Source organism: Anguilla rostrata, chromosome 8, assembly GCF_018555375.3.
Source record: "Anguilla rostrata isolate EN2019 chromosome 8, ASM1855537v3, whole genome shotgun sequence".
NCBI classification, from domain to species: Eukaryota; Metazoa; Chordata; class Actinopteri; order Anguilliformes; family Anguillidae; genus Anguilla; species Anguilla rostrata.
In genome coordinates this window covers 54777523-54804662 of record NC_057940.1, presented here as the reverse complement: position 1 = coordinate 54804662, position 27140 = coordinate 54777523, and the positions used below count along the sequence as shown (strand labels likewise).

The following is a 27140-nucleotide window of genomic DNA, read 5'->3' as shown; positions in this document are numbered from 1 at the left end:
AGTACTTGCTGCAGTTTCGACTGCGATTGGCTTTGTGTCACGTCAATTTAAAACAGGGTAGGACTTCACTTCGTCGTCTTCTTATCATACAGCCCATTGACCTGCTCCTGGGAATCTGTTCATTGAATTAAAAGACTTCCTTCATATTCTACGCACCTCTTAAATGGAATCAGCCACAGGTTACTCTCAATTTAGACAAACTGCTTAGCACCGAGGGTTTCAGGTGTCTTGTAAATTGATGTTTTCCAGGAAACCTGTACGTGCTTTTTATAGTGTATATACTCTTTTTCTATACATTTTTATTCTTTTTTTGTTCCATTTCTATGGTATTTTAATGTACTGTGTATTTGTTAACTTGATGCATTCTCAAGGGGGCCTTGTAACAGGGAGCTTTGCTCTCAGTTGGCCTCTTCCTTACTAAAGGTGTCTCTAATGACAGTTATAAGGACAGATTGCATAATCTAGCACTTCTTGCACAGAAGGGACCGATCCATAGGAAAGGCATACACTTTCGACATTTTGTTCCCGAAGCTCTGGGAATTTGTGTAATTATTCTGTATTATCAATAAAACAAGCAGCAATATACAATTTGGTTTCAATATGTATTAAAATAGTGCACTTACCAGTATATTAATAGTTTTTTCTAAAATGTATACACTTCTATAACTGAAATATACTTAAAGGTAAATTTTAGTTTACTAGTTTTTTGTAAGGTTTTTTTTTTTCTCACTGAAGTGGTATTTGATGCCTCCAACATCCCTAAACTATTTAAGAAGTCAGTTCCTATCATTGTGAATGAGGGGAAGTGAAGGTGCAGGAGGAACACAATACAGGGGAAATCAATTTGAATAACTCCGACAGGGCAGAAAACACTTCCTCAGCTCGGGTGCGTCCCATCACGTTTCACTCCTCCTCTTCACCTCCTGTTCCCCGCTACCACTCGTTTCCTACCCTGAAGTGTGTGGAGGAAAGGAGGCGAGGAGACGAGGCTGAAGCCGCTTTGCCGAAATTTGGACCCGAGAGGGGGGGGGCACGGAGGAGGCGGAGTGGCAGTGGGACATTTTTGAAGATGATGGAAGCGGGTTGAGAGTAGGCCAGTCGTCCTTTTAAAGGCATTTTTAAAAAGCTTTTTGGAGCAGTAAGGTCACCTCCCAAGGGAAACGTCTGAGGATAGATGGGGCGAAGCGTGTCGAAACTCAGCCCGCTCTCGCTCCATCCCGGTCGCTAAACGCAAGTGCACGCTCCCGTCCTATTGGTGCGTGCGTCACATCCTCCCAGGTGAAGTCTGCATGCAAAGTGGATGAGCGTGGAGCCGAAGCCATGGAGCGTAGACGTAGCCATGGTTTCAGGAAAAGCAACTGCCGTTTGTTGAAGTGACACACACACCAACCAATGTCGCCCCCTGCTGGTAAGGATCTGTGTGCGTGAGCCCTCTCCAGTCAGTCCAACAAAGCCAATCAAAACACTTCAACTGCGAGAGAGAAAGAAACCAAGACCAAGCCTTTCCTTTAAAACAAAAGAAATTTATTTAACTTTTTCCTCTGTATAATTTATTATAATAAGACACTTCTCTTCTTGTACATTGCTCCCTTGAACTTAAAAAAAATGGCAACATCTCGGGTGGGAATGTAAGTTGGGGTAAACAAACTCGGGATACATACCAGTTTTACATACACGCGTATATGACAGCTTCCATTAATGAACCATAATGTTATGATAACTTGCACCTGGTCCAGGTGCTCTAGTAACGCTGGAAATATATTACAACCTTTCTGCATATGAAAAAGAGGGAGAAATATATGCCGTGCCCTTTATGGGCGGATGCGAACAGTGTGAGACCTGTGTCAGACTCAAGGGTCCTCCTGAGCGGTCAGAAATATCTGCACTGTGTGCAAGCGAAACCAGAGCAGGGGACACTGGGTAATCTGAGGGGTCAGAGGTCAGCTGTATTCCCTGGGCAGTTAATGGGTCATGAAAGAAAGCTTCTCACTCCATTAGTTTAATAAGCTTCTTAATAATAATAATCATAATAATAATAATCCATTTTTCCTGTGCAATTATCCTGACAGATGTATGCAACTGTTCACGGTTTACACGCAGTCTAGAGCAGAGGAACTTGACCTCAGTTCTGGGGGACCCACTGTGTATGCTGGGTTTAAAAAATTTTTTTTTTTTTTTACATCCACCACATGCAACGGCTCAACACACACTTACACGTTCTTCCACAATCGTATTCCTCAGAGTCTCATTTTATTATTGGTTTTTTTTTTAAACACAGTGCAAGTCTGCCGTTTCCTCTTTGGACTCTTTTGCTTCCCGCAAACAGTTTAGCGTCACCGACCGGGGGAGTCCAAACTTTCAGCAGTCAGGACCCTCCCCAACCCCCCCGCGGCTACTGCAGCAGATTTTCACCAGGGGTCCCCAGGATCAAAGGGGATCCCCCCCTGCACTAGACGGCCACAGCTGGCCTTAAACGCGAGATTGCTAACACATGCGCATGACTGTCGCATCTGAGGCGCGCAGCAAAACATGCGCCTGAAATGCATCCGTGCATCCACAAAAAAAAAAAAGTGCCACTCTGCGACTAGACTTTTTTCTTCTTCTAATGCATCCGTGCAACAGAGAGACCCCAACTTACTCGTCGTGAAAAGGGAATCGGTACGTTTAAGAAAAGCAACCATTTAAAACCCAGACGCTGTCCTTCCAGATCGGGGGGGGCGTCTCGACAGCATGTTCGCCGATGGCATGTGATGCGATGTGACGAGTGTGCCACGTCTTTGCAGGTCACATCTGTTTTAAGTCTTGAGTTCAGGGATGCTTTTCGAAGGAAACAAAAATACAAAACAAAAAAAAAAAGTAAAGCTCTCGTCAGGCCACGTCCGTTGCGAACACTGGACACCTCTGCATAGTCATCCCGCTGCTGTCGGGGTCCTCACAGCGCGGGTGGAGTGTCTGCCATCGAAGCGAGGACCCGCAGCCATCGCTTCTGCTCAGCGGTGAACGAGGAGCCTACACAGGCCCGAGATCTCACGTTCTCCTCTAACACACAGAAGGAAAATCCCGCACCAACATTCTCATATAGTTTCACTAATGACGTTGTTCTGTTTTCCAAACACACACACACACACACACACACACACCCACCCACCCCTTCCCCAAACAAACACATTCTGTCCTGGGGTGCACAGGGAAGGTCCTCAAGGGAACAGTGATCACGAATACGACCAAGCAGGTGTGGAGTTACTAATACCACAATTATTGAATTGTCGCCCCCTACTGGTGCCATGGGACTGGTACAAGGGCCCCTTCACAAAGCAGCTTTGCACATGACGGATGATCAGGCAGACACACGCACGCACGCACGCACGCACGCGCACACAGGAGTGTTAATGAGGACCAGTAGATTCACAGGTGAACAATAATTTCCTAAAAAGAAAAAGTTTCTTGAAATAACAATCAGATCTTGATGCAAAACAAAAAAAATTCTTCAGACTGGAAAAAAAAAAAAAATTACCCGTTTATTCTCAGATATAAATCTAAGAAAGAGCGAGCAGTTTTGCAAGAAACCATTCCTCATTTAAGAGGAACACACTAAAGTAAACCAACTCAAGCTTAAAGGTGACTTTCAGCCTTTAAAAGCGACTTTAAAGCGGACTAAAAACTAACGAGAAGATCTTCCTAGTCAGAAAATTATTTTTTGTACCATCGAACCACAGCAGGTGGAAAAATCTCAACAGAACAAACGTAACAAGACCGACAGGAATTAGAAAGCGAAACGGCAGCAGGTCAACAAACTCAAACCGCACCGCCACTGAGCGTGCAGCAAGACGACCGACGTCAGAACCGCCGATCGACGCGAGCGTGGATCAGCGAAGGGTCTGAGCGAAGGGTGGCTAAAGTTTGGCGATCACAGTAGTCGCTGATGGGACTTGAGGTTAGAAAAGGAGATGAAAGGGCGTTGTACAAAAAAAAGATTTTAATGAACCTGCTTTGCAGCGAAAATTAGGGGAAAAAGAAAATTACACAACCCCAAAACATTACTGAGGACTGAAATTCAAATTGAAAACTGCAGGCAAAAACAATACACAAGAGAGGAGGAAATTCTAGTGTACAATTGTTCTCGTTAAAATACATAGCCCCACCCGCCCCGCCCAGCCCCGCCCCGTCCTCCCCCCCCCCAAAAAGGAAAATAGCCATTTTAATCCCTCCCCAAGGCTGAACTGTGGTATAATATACAAACACATACATATAAACATGGGCCTACTCTGGAAAGCATCTGAACCAAGGACACCTCTACACAGTATGTGACCATTTACTGATTCTCCATTGTGCTTGTATACGCTAACTTTCCTTACGTCCTTCAGCCAAAGGACGCTTGCATTTTAAACAGACCCGAGAGGGGGTAAAAGGGACTATTCGACAAATTGCGAGAGTGTGTGAGAGAGAGAGAGAGAGAGAGAGAGAGAAGACAGCACGAGAGAGAGAAGAGAGTGAGCGTATGTGTGAAAAGAATGTACAATAATGTGCTAGCATGTAAGGGGGGGGGGGCTGGGCGCACTTTCTGAAATGTTTCCAAAACGCTTGCTTCACTTGCGGTTTTTGGGAGAGGGCCAGTTGCCCCGCCTGTCACCACGGTTACCACCGCCGTTCCCGCCGCCGCCACCGCCCCCGCCCCCGGACGGCCCCCGCGGGCCCCTGGCCCCGCCCCCTCCGCCCGTGTTCACCCTGCGGGTCTGCCGGTCCGTCCCGGGCCGCTGGCTGGAGAAGCTCCTCTTGTTCGCGGCCGATTCTCTGGCGCTCATCTCCCTCTCCCTCTCCGCCGCTCCTCCTCCTCCTCCTCCTCCTCTCCCTGGCGGGTGGTGGTGGTGATGGTGGTGGTGAGAGGGGTACGACCTCCCGCCCCTGCCCCCCCCTCCCCCGCCCCCCTCCCGGTCGGCGAAGTCGCTGCTCTCAGAGGCCGTCTCCCACTCCTCGTTGGCCTGGTCCGAGTTCTGGTTGGAGACGTCGGGCGACTTGGCGCCCCCTGCTGGGCTGGCGTGGGAGTGGCGGTGCAGCGGCGGCGGGTGGTGGTGGTGGGCGCCCGGGTGAACGGTGCCGTTGCTGCCGCCGCCCGGCGCCGGCGCGTGGTTGGCGGGGGGCGGGGGGCCGTCGGTGGGCCCTTGCGGCGCGGGGGAGGCGGGGCGCTGCTGCTGCTGCTGGGGGCCGGTGGCCGCGGCGACCCCGCCGTTGACGCGCGCGCTCTCCCGCTCCTGCTTCAGCCGGCGGAAGCGCGGCGGCTTGTCCTGCTGGTGCTGGGACCGGCCGTGGCGGCGACGCCGGGGCGCCCGCTCGAAGCCGCGCGGGGGGAAGGCGGGGGCCGGGCCGGGGCCCGAGCCCGCTGAGCTGGGGAGGGGGTCGGGGACCGGCGCCGGGGGTCCGGAGCCCCCGTTCTCGGGGCAGGCCTGGGGGCCGCCGGCGGGGGGCGGAGCCGGAGTGGCGGCGGCGGCGTTGGCGCCCGCTGATTCGGCGGCCTTGTCCTTCCTCTCCCCCTCTCTTCCGCGGCCCGCGTCTTTAGGGGGGGGCGCCTGCGGGGGGGGCTGCTGCTGCTGCTGCTTTCGGGCGGAGCCCGAGGACTTGGAGCCCCACCCCTGGGAGGAGGCGGCTCCGCCTCCCGAGCGATGGCCGCCGGCCACGCCCCCTCCGGCGCCGGCCCCGCCCCCTCGGCCGCGCCGGGAGGGCACGCCCCTGGGGGTGAAGACGCGGGCCTGGGGGGCCCTGTGGGGGGCGGGCCCGGCGGCGTCGGCCCCCGTCCCGCCGTTCTTGCGCTGCTGCTGCCTGCGGTCCTGGCGCTCCGGGCGGTCCTCGCGGTCCGGCTCGCTGGCGGCGCTCTCGCTGCCCGTCTCCGAGCCGCGCTGGCGCCTCCTCTTGGGCACCTCCTCGTACTCGGAGCCCTCGCTGCGCGTCTCGCTGCGGTTTCGGGCTCGTCCCGGGTTGGCCCCGCCCTGGCCCTGCCTGCCGCGCCCGCCGCCGCCGCCGCCCTCCCCTTTGAAGGGATCCGGGTTGCCTTGGTAACCCCCGCCGGCGGCCGCCGGGCGGTAGTCCCTGCCGCTCCTCCCCCCGGGCCGGGCGCGCGCCCCCCCGCTCCCTGCGTAGGCGCCCCTGTAGCCCCGGCCCCGCCCGTAGAACTCTCCCCTGCCCCGCCCCGCCCGGCCGCCGCCCCCCCTCGGGCCCGGGTGGTAGGCCCCCCCGCCCTGGTCGTAGGAGCGCTCCCGCTCCCCCCGCCTGCCTGTCTCCGCTTCTTTGGGACCTTTACCGCCTCCTCCTCCTCCTGCACCTCCTCCTGTCATTCTCTCCTTCCCCCCGTTCCGCGGTTTGGCCGCCTGGGACGCCTCGTCTTTGGGGGGCGGCGGCTGGGAGCCGGAGGTGGGGGGGTCCTGCTTGCCCGGGGGCTGGTGGCCGTCTTGCTCTCTGTCCTTAACTCCGGGCGCCCCCTTCTCTCCTCCTCCTCCTCCCCCTCCTCCTTCTCCCTCTCCTCCCTCTCTCTTAGGCTCTCTCATCACTGGCCTCTTGATTGGCCCCACCCTCTTACCGGCCGCGGCCGATTGGCCGGGCGGCTTGCCCTCCGCGGCCGCGCCGCTCGCGGGATTGGCCGACTCCTCCCCCGCGTTGGCGCTGCCCCCGCCCGTCGCTGTGGCGGCGGACTTCCTGCCGTGGGAGGGGGGGCCGGCCGGACGGGGGCCCCACTGCGTCTCGGTCTTGTGGTCCCGCCCGCGGTGGCTGGCCCTGGGGTGAGGCTGCGGGGCGCTGGGGTGGCTGTGGGCGTGGCCGCCCGCCTTCTCGGGCCTCCTGGCGGGGTGGGGGGCCGCGGGGGGGCCCGGCTCGCGGTCCTGCTGCGCGCTCGGCTTGCCGCCTTCGTCCCGTGCGGAGGACGAGGACGAGGAAGAGGAGGAGCAGGAGGAAGAGACGCTGGCGAGCTGCTGCTGCTGCTGCAGCGACGGCGAGGGGGCGGAGCCCTTCTTGGCCCCGCCCTCCCCGGCCCCGCCCCTCTCCCGCCCGTTCTCCGCCCTGTGGGGGGGGTGCAGGGGGAAGCGGGGCGGGGGGGCGGCGTGGTGGTGGTGGGGGGGGCCGCTCTCCAGGGGGGAGAGGTCGGCCCGGCCGTTGCGGTCGTAGTGGGGGTGGGGGGCCCCCCAGCCCTCGTCCTGGTGCCCGAAGCCCCTGTGCGGGTGGGGGCCGCTGTAGTTGCTCCGCCCCCCGGCGAAGGGCTGGTGGTGTGAGGGGGCGTGGTGCCCAGTGTGCCCGCCCCCTCCTCCTCCTCCTCCCTGGGGTGCGTGGGGAGGCGGGGGCGTCTGGTTGGAGGAGCCTGACGGGGATCCGGGGGCCACACCCTCTCTCAGACGCACCGGAGGCGTGTCACTCCTGGGGGGGGAGGGGGAAGGGGGGGGGGCAGAATACCAGGTCAGCTCAAGAGCAGCAAGTCATCCCTCCCACCCTGTCTATTTACCTTTTCATTCTGCTCCATATCTCTCTTTCACGCTAATTTCTTACTCTCAAATTCAGAATGCACAGCAGTACATATGTCAGAGCGCTGTAATTTCAGTTGTTGACTCGACAACAACGTGCAAGTCAGACCTGCAGGCACCCGATCGACCAGCAGGGGGCGCTGGTTTGCTACCGCACTGAAAACCATTGAAGAACGTTCAGTAAGCAATAAGAATAGAGACGGTTCTCTGACCTGGAGCCTCTCCCGCCTTCCTCTTCCTCGTGGGGCTGCTTCTGCCGCAGCGGGGAGCCCAGGCCCCGCCCTTCGCCCCCCACCCCCGAGGGGAAGACGTCCGCCCCCCAGGCCAGTTTGGGGTCCATGGGCGGCGTCCCGCGCTGGGGGTGAGGGGGGCCTGGGTGCTGCTGCTGCTGCTGCTGCTGCTGCTGCTGCCTGTCGAAGGGCTCAGAGCCCGACCCCCCCGAATCGGAGCGCTCTCGCCCCATCAGACCTGCCACAGAGAGGGGGGCGGGGGTTTACACAGGGGTACTGCCCTGAACAGGATGGTCCCCCAAACCTGGCCCTGGACAGCTACAGCAGCCTCAGCGTTTCCCTCTCGCTCAGTACCTCATTAATCAGTTAAAACAGCTCATTTGCACAGGTAACTGGCCGCACCTGGACTCCTCTGCTCTACACTGGCTGCTGCTTTCAGCCAGTACGTTCTCCCCAATGCATTAACAGAATTCGGAGTCTAATTCTAAGTGCTCTAGAACTCGGTTGCTTTCAGTCACCAGCAGTGATTGTGACATCAGCATTAGAATGTTCGGTTAATTACGTGAACACAGACAGGCAGGAGGACTCACCGGAGGGGTGCATGCTGGGATAGTAGTCCATGTGTGACGGGCGGCCCGGCATCACGCGCAGGTCCATGTAAGGGCCCGCCATCATCACCCAGCGGGGGTCAAAGTTCATGGGCAGGGGAGGCGGGCGCCCCAGCGACCCGGGCGGGTACAGGGGGGGCTGCTTGGGCGCCGACTGGGGCGGGGCGGCGGGGGCAGGCCCCTGGGGGCCCGGGGGTGTCAGCGGGTTCTGGGCAGACTGGCTGTGCTGCTGCTGCTGCTGCTGCTGCTGCCACTGCTGCTGTTTGAGGAGCTGCTCCTGTGGGACAGGGAGAGAGTGGGCTGCTTAAGGAGGAACCATCACCCTTACACACTCACACACTACACACTCACACACTACACACTCACACACTACACACTCACATACTACACACTCACACACTACACACTCACATACTCACACCCTTACACACTCACACACTACACACTCACATACTCACACACTCACACACTCACACACTACACACTCACACACTACACACTCACATACTCACACCCTTACACACTCACACACTACACACTCACATACTCACACACTCACACACTCACACACTACACACACTACACACTCACATACTCACACCCTTACACACTCACACACTACACACTCACACACTCACATACTCACACACTCACACACTCACACACTACAAACTCACATACTACACACTCACACTCACACTCACACTCACACTCACACTCACACACACCACAGTCTGTACTAAAAGCCCACAGAAAAGCGCACTCTGACCTGCTTGCTCTTGGACAACGGGAGGACACTCTTACTGACCTCTCACACTCACATACAGACACACACACACTCACATACACTCTCACACTCACATACATACACACACACACTCACATACACTCTCACACTCACATACATACACACACACACTCACATACACTCTCACACACACTCACTCACACACACACACACACACACACACACACTCACAGGACACACTCTCTCTCTCACACACACACACACTCACACTCACAAACACACACTCATACACACAGACACACAGACACACACACTCACACACACTCACACTCACACACAGACAGGACACACACACACACTCACACACACACAGACACACACACACACACACCACAGTCTGTCCTTTAAAAAGGCCCACAGAGAGAAGGGCGCAGCTCTGACCTGCTGTTGCCGTTGGAAACGCGGGGGGAGGGACTTCTGGTACTTGGAGTACCCCTGGCTCGGAGGTCCGCCCCCGGAGCGTCCGGCTCCGCCTCCCAAACTCTCCGCCTTGCCCGCCGCGTCGGCAGCCCCGCCCAACACCCGCACGGGCTCCTCCCTGGCTTCCCCAGAGAGGGCGGGGTCCGGAGGCTGGGGCGCCATGGGAACAGCGCACTGCTGGGAGTCTGGGGGGCAAAGGTCAGGAGACAGCCGGTCAGAACCAGGGGGGCGGAGCGACACACGGATCCAAATCAACGTCAGAACCAGGGGGGCGGGGCGGAGCGACACACGGATCCAAATCAACGCCAGAACCAGGGGGGCGGGGCGGAGCGACACACGGATCCAAATCAACGCCAGAACCAGAGGGGCGCAGCGACACACAGATCCAAATCAACGTCAGAACCAGGGGGGCGGGGCGGAGCGACACACGGATCCAAATCAACGCATCGACTCAAAGGGCAGCGATACGACCCGATCGATGCGATGTGCAAAGACCGACGCGCTTCGATATGAATCACAGAATAGGTACTTATTTAAATGATCCATGATCTTACGCCAGTTTCGGGCTCTACCACCGTTCACATTTCTGTAGTGTCCTCTCTCCTCCCGTTAAATGTGACAGTAAGCAGCGGTTACGCTGACAGGCTCATTCTGGCTGTGCGTGCGCGTTGCAGCAGGGCTGCGTTAGCAGCACCACACGGGTCGACCGTTTCTTACCGAATACGCCCCTCCTGAGTAATGCCCCGCCCACTACACGGGGGCGGGGCGCGAGGGCGTAGGGGGCGGGGCGTGAGACTCACCCGCGCCGGAGTCGTAGCTGCCGTTGCTGCCCGCCCGCTGCCTGTGGGTGGCGCCGGAGGGCCCCGGGGGGGGCGGGGGCTCGTCGGAGTCCAGGCAGGGGGAGGCCGGCTGGCTGGCGGCGGAGAGGGCGGGGCTGGGGGCTGGGCTGGGGGCGGGGCTGGGGGCGGAGCCCGCCTGATGCTGCTGCTGCTGCTTCTCGTCCAGCCGCTTCAGCTTCTCGGCGCAGGCGGCCCGCCGCTCTTCCTCCATGCGCCGCTCCTCTTCCTCGCGCCGCCGCCGCGCCCGCTCCACCGCCACCGAGATCTCGGAGGACGACTGCTTCCGCCGCTGGCGCCACGTCTCGTCCTCGTCCTCGCCCTGCGGCGGCGGCGTCGCCCCGGCGACGGGGGCGGGGCCCGGCTGGCCCTGCTGGAGCGGGGAGGGGGAGGCCCTCTGGGGGGCGGAGGAGGCGGAGTTCGGGGAGAGCTGGGGAGACGGGCGGTCCTGTAGGGGGCGGGGCAAGGAGAGGGGCAGGATGTGAGGTCACACGTCTTCCACACTCAGGATGGGACACAAGGACACATCAGGACCGGCTGTTACCCCGCGGTGGGTATGGATGGCCGCAGTCGTGCGGTGGGCTGCCTCTCCTTTCCTCTGCTTCTCTTTAATGTTACCCGTTAGCAAACAACCACACGTCAGAGGCCTGTGAAATGCTTCCAGATACAAATGTCGCCACTGTTTGCCTGTTAGGTGACCATAAGACAGCCAATCAGAAGGAGACCTTGCCCCTTCCATGTGACTGTGATTTTAAAAAAACGACCTTGCCGCTGATTGGCCGTCTAAGCAGCACCCAGAAGATAACAGTAGTTGTGTTTTTGTTGTTTTTACCTCCAGAAGCATTTCGCACGGCCTCTGAAGTGTGGTTGTTTACTACCGCGTCAGGTACAATTACAGAGAAACAGGCGGAGAAACAGGGACTACACCACACGGTGGCCGATTACCGTTACTGCACTCAATAATTACTGTGGCGGTAAGACACGCTAAACTCAGACCGTGTGTCACTGCTGTTCCACACTACCGCTCTGACACACCCCACCAAACCTCAACCCCCCCCACAGTACCTGTCTGTAGTAAGGATGGGGGCCCTGGCCGAGCAGGGGCCCCGGAGGGGGGGACGGCTGCTCCCGGGGGCCCGCCAGTCCGGCCCTCCGACCCTGCAGGGTGGGGGGGGGGGGGGGCCCACGTTACCTCACTAACGGTCGAACGCACCGAGGAACATTAGAGACATACGCTTCACCACAACAGACACCCAGCCCCCGCCCCACACCAACCCCACACCAAGCTCAGCCCCACACCAACCCCACACCAAGCCCCCGCCCCACACCAAGCCCCACAGCAACCCCACACCAAGCCCCGCCCCCTCCACCCAGCCCCTGCCCCGCCCAGCCCCAAGGCGACAGTCACCTGATAGGCCGCAGGAGCCTGGGGCCCCCCCCAGCTCCCCGCCCCCTCCTCGGCCCTGCCTGGCTTGCTGGAGGGGGGTGGGGGGGCCTCGTCGGGGGAGGCAGAGGAGGGAGGGGTGCGGCGGCTGTCTCCGCCCACCTCGGCAGCGCGTGAGCGCGGGACAGACGCGCCCTCCAGGGGGCGCTGTGGCTCCCTGCACTCAGAGGAAGAGAGAGAGAGAGGGAGGGGGAGAGGCAGAGGGGGGGAGAGAAATAGGAAGATAGAAAGAGTGGGGTAGAGAGGGGAGAAGGATAAAGAAATTGACAGAAAGGGGGCGGGGGGATAGAGAGTTAGTTTTAGATTTTGGTGCCTAAATCCTTAAAGCTAACATTACACTTTTAGCAAACATTACACTCAGTCAGTGCCTACAGGCACCGTTAGCAAGCTAACTAATGTTAAACTGGGTGAGAATGCCAAAAGCAAAAAGGTTTAAATTAAAATACAAAGCCTAATTTAAACAAATAAACTATTAAATAGTTCAATTACTTTGTCTCTGCAATAAACAAGCTCTATTTTAAAGACTGCTTTGGTCCACGCGTCGTTAAAGGCACTGTTTCAGCAGAATCTCAACGATAACCATCCCTAGTTAAGCAGCATATTTCTGGAGGTTCTCAGGGGAGAAATGTGGAAATATATGTGAAAATTTCTACCCAAAATTTATAGAACAATATCCCCTGAATTCAAAACTTTAAATGATCACCAAACGCTCCCCTATGTATTTGGGAAACAGAAAATATAAAAAAGACTATCTGAAAATAATGTTGCAGCCTGCCACAAACAGAGGGACAGTCAGTGAGCATTTCTGGGTAGACCTACACATCTGTGCACTGTGTGTCTAGACCTGTGTGTATGCATTCAATTGCAAATGTGTTCTTTTCTGTGCTTTGGCAACATCTCGTCCTGCTAATAAAGTTTTAGAGTTTGAATTTGCGGGCGCGCCCCATCTCCCCTCACCGGGTGCCGTTCTTGGCCTCGGCCCGCTCTTCCTCCCCGTCGTCCTCTCCCTCGTCGTCGCTGAACTTCAGTTTGGCCGAGTAGTCGATCTCCTCGTGCGCCCCTGAGCCGTGAAGACAAGCGGAGTGAGGACGCGGGCGGTGGGACTACAGCAGAGCAGAGCCCTCACACTACACCCCTCTCCAGCCAATCACTGAGCTCCGTACCTCAGCCATCCGCTCCAATCAGGACAAAGCCTTTCCTGACTGGTCTATAATGACCAGAATCTTTTGCTGGATTTTTAAGGACCACGCAGACCCTGTGCACTTCCTGTTAACGTTGCTGCGATGACCGTTTCTGTTAAACTTCTTATAACAGAGCTGTTTAATTTGTGTACATTTCTGCAATTACGATTGTTATGTATGTGCCTGTTTCTGTTCACATGATTTCAACCTTGTTGTGTAAAGTTCAAACTTCCTTGCAAATTTCTGAAACTACGATGATCGTTATTTCTGTTATTAACTTATTAATAACAGATTTGTCTAATTTGTGCACGTTTCCCTAATCGTGAGGATCGTTACTGATGTTTCTGTGATTACTGCTTTTGTTATTGTCACTATAACCGTGCTGTGTGTGTTTCTGTAACCATGACGGCGGGCATCGCCGCGGTTACTGGCTCGGCCCCTCACCGGCCCAGCCCTCGTCCCCGTCGTGGTCCAGCTCGTCCAGCTCCTTCAGGTCGTCCTGTTTGAGGATGGGGGGGCGCTTCACCGCGTCCCCCCCTCCCCCGCGGGGGCCGCCCGAGGACCGTCCGTCGGGCCCCGCCCCGCCCTGCGCGCGAGCGAACCTGAGGGGAGGAAGAGGAGGTGAGGAAGAGGCGGAGAGACGCGGGAGGCAGTTACGAGCTGTCATCCCCCCCCCCCACCCCCCCCGTGCGTTTGGGGTTTAGCGGTAAATTCGGGGCCTCACCTGGGGGCCTCGGCGGGGGTCTGGTACCTGTAGGGCCCCTGGGGGCCGTACGGGGGCGGGAAAGGCAGGTACGGAGGGTACATCTGAAAAGCCAAAAGGACAATAGAGTGTTATTCATTTAAAAAAACTTGTTAAACCAGAGTTCCCCAGAGTACGCCCAAACAGGCATGGGGAGAAGACAACCTCCAGATTAGCATGCATAACAACACTCACACGCACACACACTGACACCTGACACAGACACACACACACTGACATCTGACACAGACACACACATACTGACACCTGACACAGACACACACACACTGACACCTGACACAGACACACACATACTGACACACACACACATACTGACACCTGACAGACACACACATACGGACACTCACTCACACGCCCACATACTGACACCTGACAAGACACACACATACTAACACAGACACACACACATACTGACACTCACTCAAACACACACATACTGACGCCCGACAGACACAAACATACTGACACCTGACACAGACACACACATACTGACACTCACACACACTAGCTACAGGAAAAGCTCAAGTGCTTATATTCAGAAAAACTCAGTTCCCCCGATCAGAAGAATTACTGTAATCAGTAACTCAGAGACCCATTAATTAAACCGAGATGGCTCCGCAGTTTGGGATTTAAAGATGGCTGCCGGTCGTTTCGGCAGTGTGACGGTACTCACGAAGGGGGGCATGACCCCTCTGTATCCCGGGAACTGGGCGCCGACGGGGGGCTGGGGCAGGGGCAGGGCGGGGCTGCCGGCGGGGGGGTTCCTAGGGGGCGGCGGATGGGGGAGGGGCCCCTGCTGGTGAGGCGGAGGGGGCGGGCCTCCCCCGGACGCCCCCTCCATCGCCAGCGCTCCCCCTGCCCCGCCCTCCGCCGTAGCCCCCTCTCCGGGCGGGGTCATCGCCATGGCGCGGCCCCCCCCGTCCCGCCAGCTCGTCACGTCTGGGGGGGTGAGGGAGACATTGAGGAGGAACAGCAAAGGGAGAGATGAGAGAAAAAGAGGGGGAAGTTGGAAGGGAGAAATAAAGGCAGAGAAAGAGGGAGACAGAAAAACAGGGAGGGAGAGAGAGGGGGAAAGAGAGAGGGAGAAAGAGGAAGACAGGGAGGGAAGGGAGGGAGGGAGAGAAAGGGGGGAGAGAGAGAGAGGGGGAAAGAGAGAGGGAGAAAGAGGAAGACAGGGAGGGAGGGGCAGCGTGAGGCTTAGATTTGCAGTGATTTCCTGCTACAGAAACATGTTGGGTAAAAACCCAGTTATGGCACAGTTACGCAGTTTGCTGCGTTCGGTCTGGTAGCCTAAATCTCATCAAAAAATATCCAGAATTTAAATTTTAAAAAGTTTCCTAAATTACATTACCGTTTTCAACTTTGCAAATAAGGCCCACAGAATAACCGATGAATCGGCTGATGGCTATGGGCCGTTTAAAGCTAACCAGACGTGGTAAATCTGCTTAATGTGCTGCCTTGCTCACACACCCCTGTCAGCAGGACACAGGGAGGGGGGCTCACCTTCGGCTGGGTAATCCCCCTACCTCACTGTGTCACACAACCCTGAGGCCCAGCAGCAGCACAGCACAGCTCAACACAGCTCTCAGTACAGCACAGCTAAGCACAGATCCCAGAATATCACAGCTTAGCACAGCTCTCAGTGCAGCTCAGCACTCACTCTGGGGGCGGAGGCTTGGTCCGGGCCCATACCACTGATCTGCAGTGTATCTCAGCTCTCAGTGTATCTCAGCTCTATAGCTCAGCGCTCAGTATAGCTCAGTACTCACTCTGGGGGCGGAGGCTTGGTCCGGGCCCATACCACTGATCTGCAGTGTATCTCAGCTCTCAGTGTATCTCAGCTCTATAGCTCAGCGCTCAGTATAGCTCAGTACTCACTCTGGGGGCGGAGGCTTGGTCCGGGCCCATACCACTGATCTGCAGTGTATCTCAGCTCTCAGTGTATCTCAGCTCTATAGCTCAGCGCTCAGTATAGCTCAGTACTCACTCTGGGGGCGGAGGCTTGGTCCGGGCCCATACCACTGATCTGCAGTGTATCTCAGCTCTCAGTGTATCTCAGCTCTATAGCTCAGCGCTCAGTATAGCTCAGTACTCACTCTGGGGCGGAGGCTTGGTCCGGGCCCATACCACTGATCTGCAGTGTATCTCAGCTCTCAGTGTATCTCAGCTCTATAGCTCAGCGCTCAGTATAGCTCAGTACTCACTCTGGGGGCGGAGGCTTGGTCCGGGCCCATACCACTGATCTGCAGTGTATCTCAGCTCTCAGTGTATCTCAGCTCTATAGCTCAGCGCTCAGTATAGCTCAGTACTCACTCTGGGGCGGAGGCTTGGTCCGGGCCCATACCACTGATCTGCAGTGTATCTCAGCTCTCAGTGTATCTCAGCTCTATAGCTCAGCGCTCAGTATAGCTCAGTACTCACTCTGGGGCGGAGGCTTGGTCCGGGCCCATACCACTGATCTGCAGTGTATCTCAGCTCTCAGTGTATCTCAGCTCTATAGCTCAGCGCTCAGTATAGCTCAGTACTCACTCTGGGGGCGGAGGCTTGGTCCGGGCCCATACCACTGATCTGCAGTGTATCTCAGCTCTCAGTGTATCTCAGCTCTATAGCTCAGCGCTCAGTATAGCTCAGTACTCACTCTGGGGGCGGAGGCTTGGTCCGGGCCCATACCACTGATCTGCAGTGTATCTCAGCTCTCAGTGTAGCTCAGCGCTCAGTATAGCTCAGTACTCACTCTGGGGGCGGAGGCTTGGTCCGGGCCCATACCACTGATCTGCAGTGTATCTCAGCTCTCAGTGTAGCTCAGCGCTCAGTATAGCTCAGCTCTATAGCTCAGCTCTCAGTATAGCTCAGCTCTATAGCTCAGCTCTCAGTATATCTCAGTATATCTCAGCGCTCAGTATAGCTCAGTACTCACTCTGGGGGCGGAGGCTTGGTCCGGGCCCATACCACTGATCTGCAGTGGCCGGGTCTCTGCCAGCTCGCTCCTGGTCTCCGGCCGCCTGCAGGGTGGGAAATTCCTCTCGAGAGAATGGCGACGGTCGGCTTGATCCCTTTCCACCTGGGGGGGGGGGGAGAGAGAGGGAGAAAGGGAGAGAGAGAGAGAAGGAGGGAGAGAGGGAGAGAGATACTTAAATGTTGGAGGAATGCCGTCAGACATGTTGACATGATTTTGTCAGCATTTCAAGTTTTTCGTTTTGACTGCTTTCAACGTTACGTGCAACGTCAGACGAGCTAAATTAACTGCAACTTACTACAGTAGTGAATTTAAAAATAACCACGGTGGACTACACTCAATTCCCCAATGACAGTGCACTGACGATAACGCTCGCCGTTCAGCTGTCAGCTCATTAATGCTGTATCTGCTGACTTTTAATGTATCGTTATGCCTTGCAATCGGACAAATGAAAATAGCCAAAATATGCGCCAATAGTTCATGTAAATATGCAATATCTCTTCTCAATGGAATGAATGGGAAATAGTTCAGGATTTGGCAATTCTATGCAAATACCCGAATTATGATTATAATCCTTAATGGGATTAACTGCATTCTATTGTATTATCATTAACCTGCATTGTTTCATTGAGCAGACTGTACAGAAAAATACAATTCTGAAAAGGCTTTAATGTTGCTTAAGGAACAATTAACACCGAAAAGGATGGCGCAAGCATTCGAGTGAATGTAAGAAAGTAGTTTCAATACTGTAAGCTTGCATCTGTGGATTCATTGAGTTTAAAGGTTCATGAATATTATACCCCAAGTTGAGTGGGAAAACTGAAATGCATATCAAAACATTGCATTTCCAAATTAATATTTCCCCCGCAAATTCTGGCACATAGAATATGTAATTTGTTATTGTATTTTTTATAACTTACATGTCAATGCACTGTGATAGTCCCTTGAAGACCAGAACTTTACACTCTAAATGTAGCTAAACGGGGATTCGCTGTGTTGACTTGCCGGGGGCTGTACCGACCAGCCGGATCGACCGCAGTCCCTCTCACACAAAGTCACCACCTAAGCCCTGTTCTGAGCCAGGAAAAACCCTGACAGTGGTGTAGGGGGACGGACAGACAGACAGACTCACCATCTCCTTGTGCTCCATGTGTAACACTGGCCTGAGCCCAGGACCTTCCCCCTGCGGCCAGCGCCGAACCCGGAGCCTGCAGCACACACACACGCACACGCACACACACACGCACACACACACACGCACACACAAACAAGATCAATTCTAGGCATGGGAACCCATTTAAAACAATTTTTAAAGCTTTTCTCCTTTGTTTACTCATTCAGCCCTTATTTAAATCTGAGAGACACACTGGGGGAAGAGACCCTCATTTACAGCTCAGCCGAGTTACAGCAGAGCAACACCACACATAGCAAGCTCATTTAAACAGACGCACGTACACTAAAGCGCATTTAAACAGACGCATGTAAACACAAGCGCATTTAAACAGACGCATGTACACTCCAGTGCATTTAAACAGACGCGTGTAAACTCAAGCGCATTTAAACAGACGCATGTACACTCCAGCGTATTTAAACAGACGCACGTACACTAAAGCGCATTTAAACAGACGCATGTAAACGCAAGCGCATTTAAACAGACGCATGTAAACGCAAGCGCATTTAAACAGACGCATGTAAACTCAAGCGCATTTAAACAGACGCATGTAAACTCCAGCGCATTTAAACAGACGCATGTAAACTCCAGCACATTTAAACAGACGCATGTACACTCCAGCACATTTAAACAGACGCATGTAAACTCAAGCGCATTTAAACAGACGCATGTAAACTCAAGCGCATTTAAACAGACGCATGTACACTCCAGCACATTTAAACAGACGCATGTAAACTCAAGCGCAGGTAAACAGACGCATGTAAACTCAAGCGCATTTAAACAGACGCATGTAAACTCAAGCGCATGTAAACAGACGCATGTAAACGCAAGCGCATTTAAACAGACGCATGTAAACTCAAGCGCATTTAAACAGACGCATGTAAACTCCAGCACATTTAAACAGACGCATGTACACTCCAGCGCATTTAAACAGACGCATGTAAACTCCAGCACATTTAAACAGACGCATGTACACTCCAGCACATTTAAACAGACGCATGTAAACTCAAGCGCATGTAAACAGACGCATGTACACTCCAGCGTATTTAAACAGACGCATGTAAACTCAAGCGCATTTAAACAGACGCATGTAAACTCCAGCGCATGTAAACTCAAGCGCATGTAAACTCAAGCGCATGTAAACAGACGCATGTAAACTCCAGCGCATTTAAACAGACGCGTGTAAACTGAAGCGCATTTAAACAGACGCGTGTAAACTCCAGCACATTTAAACAGACGCATGTACACTCAAGCGCATTTAAACAGACGCATGTAAACACAAGCGCATTTAAACAGACGCATGTAAACTCCAGCACATTTAAACAGACGCATGTACACTCCAGCGCCTGGAGCTCTGGAGCAGTTCTGAGGGCAGCAGCGAGCCCGTCTCCGGCGGGTCCTGTAAAATGGCGGCTGGGCTGGGCCCGTACCTCTGGCGCTGGCGGGGTTCTCGGCCGCGTCGGCGCAGGCGTCTGCGTATCCGCAGGCGGCTGCGACTCCGGCGGCGGTGCTGACGACGCATCGGTACTGCGGGGGAAAGGGGGCGTGGTCAGGAAGAGGGGCGGGGCGTGGCGGGGAGAAAAACGGGGCGGGGCCATGAACGCGCACTCACTCACCTCTTTGGGTCGGCAGGCTCCTGCTTGCTTACCCATCCTGAGCCGTCTTTGGGGACGAGCGAGACGTTGGGGTCGATGCCTCTGTTCTCCGCTTTCAGACTGGGCAGGCTGGCTGGGGGGGGCATGCGCCGAGCGGAGGCAACTTTACCGAGAGACTGCAGGCCATGGCGGGGGGGGACTGCGCCGGAGGGAGAGAGAGGGACCGTCAACACACTGATACATCAGGGACAGCACCGCTAACACTGACTGAACACTCTCCAGGAGACGGTTTACTCAGGTGAGCTGAACACTCTCCAGGAGACGGTTTACTCAGGTGAGCTGAACACTCTCCAGGAGACGGTTTACTCAGGTGAGCTGAACACTCTCCAGGAGACGGTTTACTCAGGTGAGCTGAACACTCTCCAGGAGACGGTTTACTCAGGTGAGCTGAACACTCTCCAGGAGACGGTTTACTCAGGTGAGCTGAACACTGGCAGATGCTGTGCGTTCAGGCTGCGGTCGCACGTGTGAGGAGGGGGAAGGGAGGAGGAAGAGGAGGAGGAGGAGGAAACTCACCAACAGGCTTCTGTGCTTCCAAGCTCTTTCCTTTGTAGGTGTCAAACAGGTTGAGAGACGCATACTTGGATTTGCCGTCCTTCCCCTTGGTAGTTTGCCCAGAACGCTCGGACATTGCGCTGTCCGCTCATTTAGTATGGTGAGCCCTGAGACTGGGGGGGGGGAGGAGAGGGGGGGGGACACGGTCAACTTTCAAACACCTCCCACAGAGTGAGCAGCAACAGCAGCCAATGCTTTCATTTACATTCAGTCATTCAGACACGTCCCTTATTCCAGGCCCTTACACAGCTTCCTTAAAAAATGTTAAAAATACAACAAAAAAAAAAATCACACACACACAATCCGTACAATCCACCTCTACTTTACACCAGGCCGGCCAGGGGAGGATGGGCTCCCCCTCTACAGTCGAGCTCCCCCCGAGATGTATCCCCATTGGGGAGCTTTGTCTCGCCACCGTTTGAGGATTTTCCTTCCCACTGAGGAAGTTTTACCTCATGTGCTTGCTATCTGGGGGTTCAGGCCTGGTTTTTTTTGCTCTTTTCCCGCTGTTCCATAAAGCATCTCTGACAGTTTTCTGTAAAACGTGATTATACAAATAAAATGTAAAAAAATTTTTCTACAGCTGGATATTTGTTGAAGCAGCTCAGGCTGAGTGCCCTCGCTCAAGTGTGCAGTGACTATGCCCTGACCGCGGAATCAAACCGGCAACCTCTCAGTAAAAAGCCCAAGTCCTTTGCCATTGTACTACAGGAAGCAGTCTAACCAAATACAGCGTGAAACACCTGCACACCCTGGTCATCAGAGAGTGATTTCTAGAACAGAAAATTTCCAGCAAAAACATTCATCCAAAAATAACGCCAAGTTAAAATAAATCCGTTTTTTTCCTGAAACGGCCATAAAAATCAGTCAAATTTTACAGATACAGCGCATTTTACAAAGCATCAGCCGCGGCACGCTTCACGGCACGGTCAGGCCTGAAGCGTCACAGAGAGCACGGGCCAGCGGGGGCTACGGTTATCCCAGCGGATGGAACAGCACCGCTAAACCAATCACGCGTCACGGCACCGCTAAACCAATCACGCGTCACGGCACCGCTAGACCAATCACGCGTCACGGCACCGCTAAACCAATCACGCGTCACGGCACCGCTAGACCAATCACGCGTCACGGCACCGCTAAACCAATCACGCGTCACGGCACCGCTAGACCAATCACGCGTCACGGCACCGCTAAACCAATCACGCGTCACGGCACCGCTAAACCAATCACGCGTCACGGCACCGCTAGACCAATCACGCGTCACGGCACCCCTAGACCAATCACGCGTCACGGCACCCCTAGACCAATCACGCGTCACGGCACCGCTAGACCAATCACGCGTCACGGCACCGCTAGACCAATCACGCGTCGCGGCACCGCTAAACCAATCACGCGTCGCGGCACCGCTAGACCAATCACGCGTCACGGCACCGCTAGACCAATCACGCGTCACGGCACCCCTAGACCAATCACGCGTCACGGGACCGCTAAACCAATCACGCGCCGCGGCACCGCTAAACCAACCACGCGCCGCGGCACCGCTAAACCAACCACGCGCCGCGGCACCGCTAAACCAATCACGCGTCGCGGCACCGCTAGACCAATCACGCGTCACGGCACCGCTAAACCAATCACGCATCGCGGCACCGCTAAACCAATCACGCGTCACGGCACCGCTAAACCAATCACGCGTCGCGGCACCGCTAAACCAATCACGCGTCGCGGCACCGCTAAACCAATCACGCGTCACGGCACCGCTAAACCAATCACGCGCCGTGGCACCGCTAAACCAATCACGCGTCGCGGGGCTGCTAAACCAATCACGCGTCGCGGGGCTGCTAAACCAATCACGCGTCACGGCACCGCTAAACCAATCACGCGCCACGGCACCGCTAAACCAATCACGCGTCGCGGCACCGCTAAACCAATCACGTGTCGCGGCACCGCTAAACCAATCACGCGTCGCGCACGCTAAACCAATCACGCGTCGCGGCACCGCTAAACCAATCACGCGTCGCGGCACCGCTAAACCAATCACGCGTCGCGGCACCGCTAAACCAATCACGCGTCGCGGCACCGCTAAACCAATCACGCGTCGCGGCACCGCTAAACCAATCACGCGCCGCGGGGCCGGCGGACGCAGTCGCCGCGGACACGGGCCGGATTTGACGCCGGACTGGAGCAGGGCGAGCCGCCTGGCAGCCCTCGCGGACGGAACGGGGTGAGGGAGGGGCACTGGTCGATTTTCAGGGCTCCGGTACCCGAGGAAACTCAGAGGACGCATCTGCATTTGGAACGCAGAATAGGGGTTGGCTGCGTAAAACACTATATGTAATGGAGGGGGGAGTGGTGCTGATGATTACCCTCCCCCCCCCAGGTCAGTAGTTTATGTATTGGTTTTTCCTGCAGAACCACTCAATGCAGATGCAACTCAAGCCGTTAAATGCAAGCCGTTGTGTTTGAGTACAGATCCTGCTCACACTGCCGCCATTTTGATTACAGATCCTGCTAACACTGCCGCCATTTTGATCCGACCGGACCGAAGGCGCCACGGAACAGACAGGGGCTCACCCGAGCGCCGCTGCTCGTATCCTTGACGATGCCAACGTTGAAAATTCATCGGCTTTAGAGCCACACCTGCCGCTGACAAGCAGGCGGCGGAGTAAGGACTCTACAGGCCAACATCGCTGCCCTTAAAACACCAGACTGCTACAGCGGCACCGTATAAAACAAAAAACAAAACAGAAACGAGTCATCAGGAACTGTTCATTCACATGCATTTATTATCCTGTAGACTGAGGCCTTGTCTTTCAACCACTCAAGCAAACAAACATGCCCATCCCAAATGTAGGAAGAAGAAAAAACAAGGGGAATTTATCTTAGCCACTGGTAACCCGTAATGAAAGCTAAAACTACTGTTCTGAGAAATAACCATGCAATGCAGAACAGGGGCACACTGCAATTGGGACCACAGAAGAGGATTATGAGATTTATCTGTCATCTGAACAGAACAGAAATAGAAAAATTCATAAAGCACCTTTTTTTAAAGCTTTTAACAACATTTAAAGACAGGGCTCAAGCTCTACACTAACATTTTTCCCCCAAGAAGCACATGGGCTCCTAAGTTTAAAATTTTAGGAACACACCAATGCAGGACAACTAACAGATACGCTACAAATTTATTTTACCGATTAGCAAGAGCATACGTCAATTTACAGGAGCAGAGGCCCCTAAAACTGAAACACTTCAGAGCCCTGAAAGACCATGCAGGTTTGTAAAAAAAAAACTAAATTGACATTTCCTGTGTGTTCTTCTTCAGCGTCCTACCCACCCCAAAAATTCTTTCCTTCCAAAAATGGAAGTTATCTGAGGCTCTGTGTCACCCCCACCTGCACCTGGACCATTGCAGCTGGACCCCCTCCTGCCCTGGAGCAAGAGGCCTGGACTGATGTGACAATGCCACCAGGGGGCGGTATTACATATCAGGGGAGACCAGCCTCTCTCACAGACCAACCAGGTCTCGACAGTGCTCCAAAATTTAGGAGCATTTTTCGCACCTGAAAACTGAAGTGTGCCAACTAAATGGAAAAATAATTTTGGAGCACGTCTACTAATTAGGATGCCTGAGTGTGCTCTTAAATTTTTCAACTTAGGTGCTCCTTGGAAAAAACATTAGTCTAGAGCCCTGACAATGCAGGCAGCCAGTGAATGTTTGAGATGTGGTTTGGAGGAACTAATTTAGTGGTACCCTAAAAAGAAAACCAAGTTACAAGCTCAGTCGAAATGCAATACCCGACAGGCCTTAGACTTGTGGCACCACCCTGCAGTGATTGGGCAATGGCGATCTCCACCCCGGCAGACCGCTCTGTTCCTGGGGAGGCCTGTACGTTGCAGGAAATGGGACGGTGGGATGGGGGGGCGGAGAGTCTTGCCAACGTTCACAGGACATCCGCCCCATAACACACGTACTGCACCTTGGGGTCGGCAAGAAGTGCCGTTGCCGCGGCAATGCCAAATAAATTGTGTTCTTTGGAGTCTGCCTTGAGAGAAGGGTTGCTTCCATGGCAACGCCAGAACCGAGTAAGAAAGCTATACAAGCTCGCCAATAAAATCCAGTGACATAATCCGTCCGTCTATTTGCTTTCTGTCAGGTGAGGGGAACGCCCTCCTAGTTCTGACACCCGGGAGCAAACGCAGGTGGGCAATGCTTCTTCCCGCCCATTCACAAGTTACCACGGCGAAATCAAAAGGCATCTGAAGCGAACCCAGAATTTGGCGATGCAGGACAAACTCGCACGACACCTCTCGACTGAACTTCTAAAACTGAACGGAAATTTACGGAAATAGATCAATCAACACCTGCCGTTACCGGTCTTATAATTTCAGTCCTGTCTGGCTCATTACACGTCTTCCCTCTGTAATCTAATATTATTAGAACGGGCTTAATCGTAAGGTTAGGGATACCATGCCACAATCAAACGTACCGTTTTAAACCCATAGTACACTGATCCCAGCCTGAACACATTCTTGAATGGTACGGTCAAATACAACCGGACTAGCGATTAGTTACACTTGGAAAAGACAAAATATATATTCCATGACACCGGTGTGATTAAAAATGTTTCACACGTAAGTATAATAGCCTACATTCTTCCAGGTAATTAATAACATTGCGACTGCAACCTCAAACTCTAGACGAAACCTAAAAATGGATGCTACACCAACCACGGCGCCAGCAAGAAGCGATAATCATAACTGCACGTCGTTTGATCAGTGAGCTTTATCACAAAGGTAATGTTAGCCAAACCATGGATGTTGGACAAATATTAGAAGCCGGCTACCAAGCGAGAAACATGACTAGATTAATAATATAAATGTCAGCAGGGCGAACATCTAGCCATCTATTCAAACAAGACAGTTAGCTAACAACAGAAAGACATGTTGACCTGAATCTGAAGTGACGTCTACCATAAATGTCCAACCCTTGTTAGCTAACTAAAGTTAGCTAACAACCTTACAAATATCCTACGCACCACATAATTGAATCGGCCAACATGATCTAGCAAAATAAACATTTGACACAACACATTGCATCATTGCTTTCTTCTGTATATGTACAGGACGTTAGCTACCTTATTAATAACCGCAACTAGACGCATTTTTCAGGTGTTTACACAGAGCCCTCGGCTGGCTAGTCAGCTAACAATAAATCAACTACCTAGCAACCTGGAGGGCTCCAACAAACCACTGAGATCAGAAAATTAGGTCGGTGGACACAAGTTACGCAGCGACTCATAAGTGGCTAGCCAACGTTAGCCTTGGACGTACGTTAGTTTGAGGCCTTTCAGGGACTGCACGCGAATTATTAGGCAGCTAATTTACAGTAAAGGTACAGCATCGACACAGCGAATGCAAACCAGCTAGTCAGCTTCGTATGTGGAACGAGTAACGTCAACTAACATTATTAGCTAGCTAGGTAAGTTAATAATATAACGTTATAGCTAACTTTATCTGAATAGCCACGCCATATTCCCTTACATCCATGAACTATTTCGGCAGTTAGCCAATAGGTGTGTTTTTTCCTAAAACAGCAGATGGTTTGTTCACGTATTTAACGTAGATAACCTGTTAGCCTGCTACGCTGTAATGGTTATGAGTTAGCTAGTCAGCAACAGCATAATGAATGCACGAACACCGGCTAACTAGCACTAGCCACATCCAAATGTGGCCGCTGCATCGAGGAATCTTTGGCTAGATACCGCTTCATAACAGGAAAACAGCCCCACTGAATAACAGACGATATGTATCTTGCGATTTGCCCTGGCGTTTATAAACGCAATGGACACAAAATGAACCGGCTTTATGAACCTCCGACATTTCTAAACGCTTATACTCGAATTAGCCACCTCAGAGAGAACAAAACAAAATGGCGGCAGTAGGCTAGGCCCAACTGCTCGGACAACAACAAGCCGGCTGCTGTTACATCAGTGTGGGGGAAGAGGGATAATGATAACTACGACGTACCGTTTCCTAAAAGTGTGTCTTTATTTGAAACGAATATAAACTGTTACCAGTTTCTTAAACGAACGTACACCCAATACTCTCACTGCAATTCTAGATCACGCTAACGTTCCTACCCAACGTCTCACATTTAGCTATGCTAGCCATCGTGCTAGCTTTAGCCAGTCAACAATGGTAGCCAGTTAGCTTTGGATAGATTGCTTGCTACTGGTTGTACGTCAATCACAAAAAACAACAATAACTGAAATACTGACCTGGCCTTGTCCCGACTTGTTTCGAGGTTGTATCGCTGAGTAATAAAACGGTTAGCTAGCTAGCTTAACCACCAATCCCAATTAGCTGTAGCTAGCTGATAGCTAGCTAGCTATCCGAGAAGCCCGGATAAAAGAAATATATTTAAAATATAAAATCGGAAAGGGGGCTATTGTAGACGGATGTACTTGATTCAGTTCACTGGCACTCCTTTTTCTTTTTTTCCTCCACAAAAATGTAAAAAGAAAAAGAAAAAATATTACAGAGCGAGGCAGGATCCGTCACTACAAGAGCCGTCAACGGCTACTGGAGAACGGTGGATCAGAAGGGGCGGAGAACAGGCGTCGGAGAGGCGGGGCTAGATTAGCATAATGAGTTCAGAATCCGCTTTTCGACCAATAAACGAACGAGTAGGGGCAGAATTGATTATCATTTGCATGGATTTAAATCACACCCTGTCCCGGGCGTAGCGAGAGTCTTTTTTTCATTTACGTAATGCTTTTGAAACACATCGACTTGCGCACCGGATGCGAAGACCGCAAGTTGCTTGTCCTCATGAAAGCAAAAGCTGCGTATGTGCCGTGAATTTGTCTAACTTTCGATTGCACACACCCACCATTGATCCCAAAACTCCCGTTATTTAAATCTTCCTTATTTCCTTGAAGTAAAAAAAGGTGTTTTGAGAGGAGAAAAGAAACGTTCTCCCACACGTGACTTCATAACCCATACCTTTCTTTATAC

General features: G+C 53.7%; 1 protein-coding gene across 3 annotated transcripts; it reads right to left on the bottom strand.

Annotated features, from left to right (window-relative positions):
* Nucleotides 1-3958: 3958 nt before the first annotated feature.
* prrc2a (proline-rich coiled-coil 2A) lies at nt 3959-26732 on the bottom strand. Of its 3 annotated transcripts, XM_064349002.1 has the most exons (17): nt 26402-26732; nt 20088-20239; nt 19533-19710; nt 19347-19443; nt 17878-17953; nt 16707-16850; nt 14463-14728; nt 13751-13833; nt 13471-13628; nt 12803-12905; nt 11810-12002; nt 11467-11559; nt 10366-10849; nt 9527-9750; nt 8320-8614; nt 7712-7967; nt 3959-7395 (listed from the first exon to the last, which is right to left on the bottom strand). In XM_064349002.1, exons 2-17 carry the CDS (start codon nt 20200-20202, stop codon nt 4587-4589), a joined length of 5574 nt encoding a protein of 1857 aa, XP_064205072.1. In that variant the 5' UTR covers nt 20203-20239; nt 26402-26732; the 3' UTR covers nt 3959-4586. The 3 variants fall into 3 exon arrangements, with proteins under 3 accessions (XP_064205072.1, XP_064205073.1, XP_064205074.1); XM_064349003.1 differs by lacking the exon at nt 11467-11559; XM_064349004.1 differs by lacking the exons at nt 16707-16850; nt 17878-17953; nt 19347-19443; ... (1 more) ...; nt 20088-20239; nt 26402-26732 and adding an exon at nt 15450-15852.
* Between the last annotated feature and the right edge of the window lie 408 nt (nt 26733-27140).